General features: G+C 34.0%; 1 protein-coding gene across 4 annotated transcripts; it reads right to left on the bottom strand.

Annotated features, from left to right (window-relative positions):
• Positions 1–765: 765 nt before the first annotated feature.
• LOC122024468 (SPX domain-containing protein 1-like) lies at positions 766–3,072 on the bottom strand. 4 transcript variants are annotated; one of them, XR_006123439.1, is made up of 5 exons: positions 2,765–3,072; positions 2,470–2,655; positions 2,368–2,401; positions 1,934–2,102; positions 979–1,117 (listed from the first exon to the last, which is right to left on the bottom strand). XR_006123439.1 is itself a non-coding variant. In XM_042583105.1 (3 exons), exons 2-3 carry the CDS (start codon positions 2,540–2,542, stop codon positions 771–773), a joined length of 420 nt encoding a protein of 139 aa, XP_042439039.1. In that variant the 5' UTR covers positions 2,543–2,655; positions 2,765–3,072; the 3' UTR covers positions 766–770. The 4 variants fall into 4 exon arrangements, 1 of the variants encoding a protein (XP_042439039.1); XR_006123437.1 differs by lacking the exon at positions 2,368–2,401; XR_006123438.1 differs by lacking the exon at positions 2,368–2,401 and having other exon boundaries at positions 1,011–1,117; positions 1,924–2,102.
• Between the last annotated feature and the right edge of the window lie 339 nt (positions 3,073–3,411).

Genomic DNA, 3,411 nt, shown 5'->3' with positions numbered 1-3,411 from the left:
CTACTCATGCCTCTGAATTAGCAGCCGAGGTCTCTGAATTAAACTCCAAGGATGTTGAGGTAAATTCTCTGCATTTATCCTTGGCCAAGGCCCAAGAAACTACATCAACCAAAGACGCTGAGCTAAAAGCTTCTTAGGATGCATTAGCAACTTATCAAGCAGGTGAAGACGAGTGATTTGAGAAAAAAAGAAGATACTTCTTGAATCAACTGATTTCAACAATCCTATCGCCACATCCATTATCAAGGCTTTCACTCATGGACACTACAAGAAAAAAGCCTAACAACAACGGTTTTTCACCGTTGTCGTAGCCCCTTTCGGACTGTTGTTAAAGGTCGTGTTGTTAAAAGGGGTGCCCAAAGACAACAGTTTTTAACCGTTGTCTTTGAAGGCAAAGACAACAATTTTACAACGGTGAAAAACCGTTGTCTTTTCCTTCAAAGACAACAGTTTTTCACCGTTGTCTTTGAGCATCTACCTTTAATAACAGGGTCTTCAACAACAGTTTTAAACTATCTACGACAACGGTGAAAAATCGTTGTCTTTTTTAGATAAAAAATAAAAAAAATTAATACACAATTTTTCAATATTATAAATCATTCAAAATACTAAATTTCAAAATAAAATTTAATATATAATTTTCTAACATTAAAAAATAATATCTATAACATTCTGAAGAAATTTCATAAGCAACCAACAAAATTTCATAAGCAACCAACAAAATGATAACACTATTAAAACAAAGGTAGAACAATATAACACGAGATTTTCTAATCTGTTTTGACTGTTGAACTTTTGCTCCTAATCTGTTTCAAGGACCGCAGCGCTGCTACGGTGCTCTTCATGTATAAGCTCTGCATATATTTAATCTCCTCCAACTCCGGAACCCTCCCACCTGATTGTGCCGGCTTTGGCACTCCATTTTGTCCATCGCATTCTGCTGAAATTGACAGGTTGTTGTTAGGGAAGAGGTGGTCGAGCATAGCCACACACTCCTTCACGAGTTTGTATAGGAGATCAGTTGTAAAGAATGGCTGCTGCAGCACCTTTTCGATGAAGGGCTGCCTGATAAGTGCTCCTGTTCTCTTGTCATACTTCTTCAGTATTTTCACTAGACCTGAATTCATCACAACAAGAATAATAAACCATCTAAATGAGTGCACAAATTTAAAAAAAAAAGAACCAGAAGAAAGGACAGAACAGTTAATCAATAACACTCAGATAATTGTAAACTATAATTAGGCTCTGATCATGACTATGCTAACATGAGTTTCCTTGTTAACAAATTGAGAAATAATGGTTTGGAGAAATTAACAAACAAGACATGTAATATCTAAAACAAATGGGAGAGTTTGATACCTAAATAAAATCAACCTTGTTCAGTCAATGTAAAATCAGTTAAACTGCATTGGTAGTAGGCAAATAACATAAAATTTTCTGTTGTGGAAGTTATAATGAGAGTGGATTGATTGTTTCACCAATGATAAGAGAAATATTACTGTGTGATTTGAAGAATAAATTCAAACATCTATTCTGCTGAATGCTAATTTATCATAACCTAGCAAAACAAATTTACCAAGCTACTCCAACACCCTTCTTAATCAATCTGATCAATTAGTAAACATGATTGTAGAATAAAACCCATAAATTGCCTCTGAAGCGAAAGTGCTAAGTTTATACTGGACTGAATGTAATTCATTCATCATATGGATTGTTTGCAATGAAAATTACAAGCTCCAAAAAAAAAAAAAAAAAAGGTTTGGAACATAAAGGGATATCAATCCATCACAACTTAGATTGTTTGGAGGATCCACAGAAGTGTATTAATTTACATGTTAGAATACTTAAAATAAGCTACAGTGAAATCTTTAATGTGTACCATGGACTACATAAGAATAGATCAAGAAAAAGTTGAATTCTTACGGAAACCTACCCGTGTAGTTAATTATGTGATCTTCTCCCTAGCCTTTACTTTCCTTTGAACATTCTTCCGTGATAGTGATCTTCAAAATTATATTAATTGTCAAGATGCATGCTATAAAACTGTTCAAACAATCACTTAGATAAAGCACAAACAATCACTTTGTTTGTGCTTCAAGATCCTATAAAGATTGAATTGCACATGGCAAAGATGTCGTCAGCCTGCAAACTTCTCGCTTAAATCAATTTCCAAACATGAAATACTAGTAGCGATATTGAACTATTTTTCTAGTTGTCAGTCTTTCTTGCAAAGGATGCAGTTTAATTTTCATTGACAGATAACATGTTGCATAAATACTTGACTAGCTGTAATATGAGTATGAAGTACTCGGGGATTAACTGTTGGAGTTATCTTTCAAATGTCGAATTAATAGAGAAGGACCTAACCTATCATAGTTTTCAAATAAAACATCTCAATAACCTGGGAAATGATGGGATAAAATGATTATCACGGCAATTTATATTAAACAAAAAGAGATTCCTACTTACATTGCAGGATAAGCCTATGAGTTTTTTGAATTAGATGATGATGCAGATTGACTGCCTTTTGTTTCCTTGACATTCTCTTTCATATCAGGACAATCTTCATTTTTTGGGTTCAAAGTACTTGAATCCATCTTCTGGACCTCCTCTTTTGTGTATATAAAAATCTGACGGACCATAGCACAAAATTCCCTGCAGAAAATTATACAACACCAGTTGTCAACATATCCACTTTATACAAAGAAAATGGAAGATATATATACATAAGAGAAGAACATTAGGAATGTTGAAGCATGCTTACTGCCAAGGGTCATCTCCAACAAGCATCATATCATCCTCATTATCAGTAAATACAATCATCCAATTTTTATTTGGAGCCATCAATTCTCCTTTGAATTCAAATAGCTGATCTAACTCCTCGATCAATTAGTCATAACCATCAAACTTTGTCAAGTCAATAGATCTTTCAAGTGCAACACCCTGCTTATGAACCTGATATCAAAATGGAAACAGAATCATCTTCTCCAATAAAAAAGAGGTACATTCTATAGCATGACATTCTTGATCTACTAAGGGACTGAATGGAGATGGACACTACACATTAAGTCAAATCTGGAAATGTGATTTAAAATCATTGGATCTTGCATATACACCAAAATTCAAAAAGCAAAGGAACTAGAAAGATATTAATCAGTCAGAAGCGAAGAACTAAATGGATGTTACTACAAAAGGGAGAAATCATTTGATTTTAATGGAAGTTATCAGTTCTAGCATAGGCAGCATAAAGACTGTTGAAGGGTCACAGAGAAGTGGAAGTTATCCTAATTGCATTCAATCAAAACTAGAACCTAACGAAATTTTAAGAACGAGACAAAACAAGAATTAAACAAACTAAAATGCATCAAATTAAACCTAACTCTTGGTTGAAGCAATTCATCGAACACGTTG

This window comes from Zingiber officinale, chromosome 9B (genome assembly GCF_018446385.1).
Source record: "Zingiber officinale cultivar Zhangliang chromosome 9B, Zo_v1.1, whole genome shotgun sequence".
NCBI lineage: Eukaryota > Viridiplantae > Streptophyta > Magnoliopsida > Zingiberales > Zingiberaceae > Zingiber > Zingiber officinale.
This window is presented reverse-complemented; position numbering and strand designations above follow the sequence as displayed.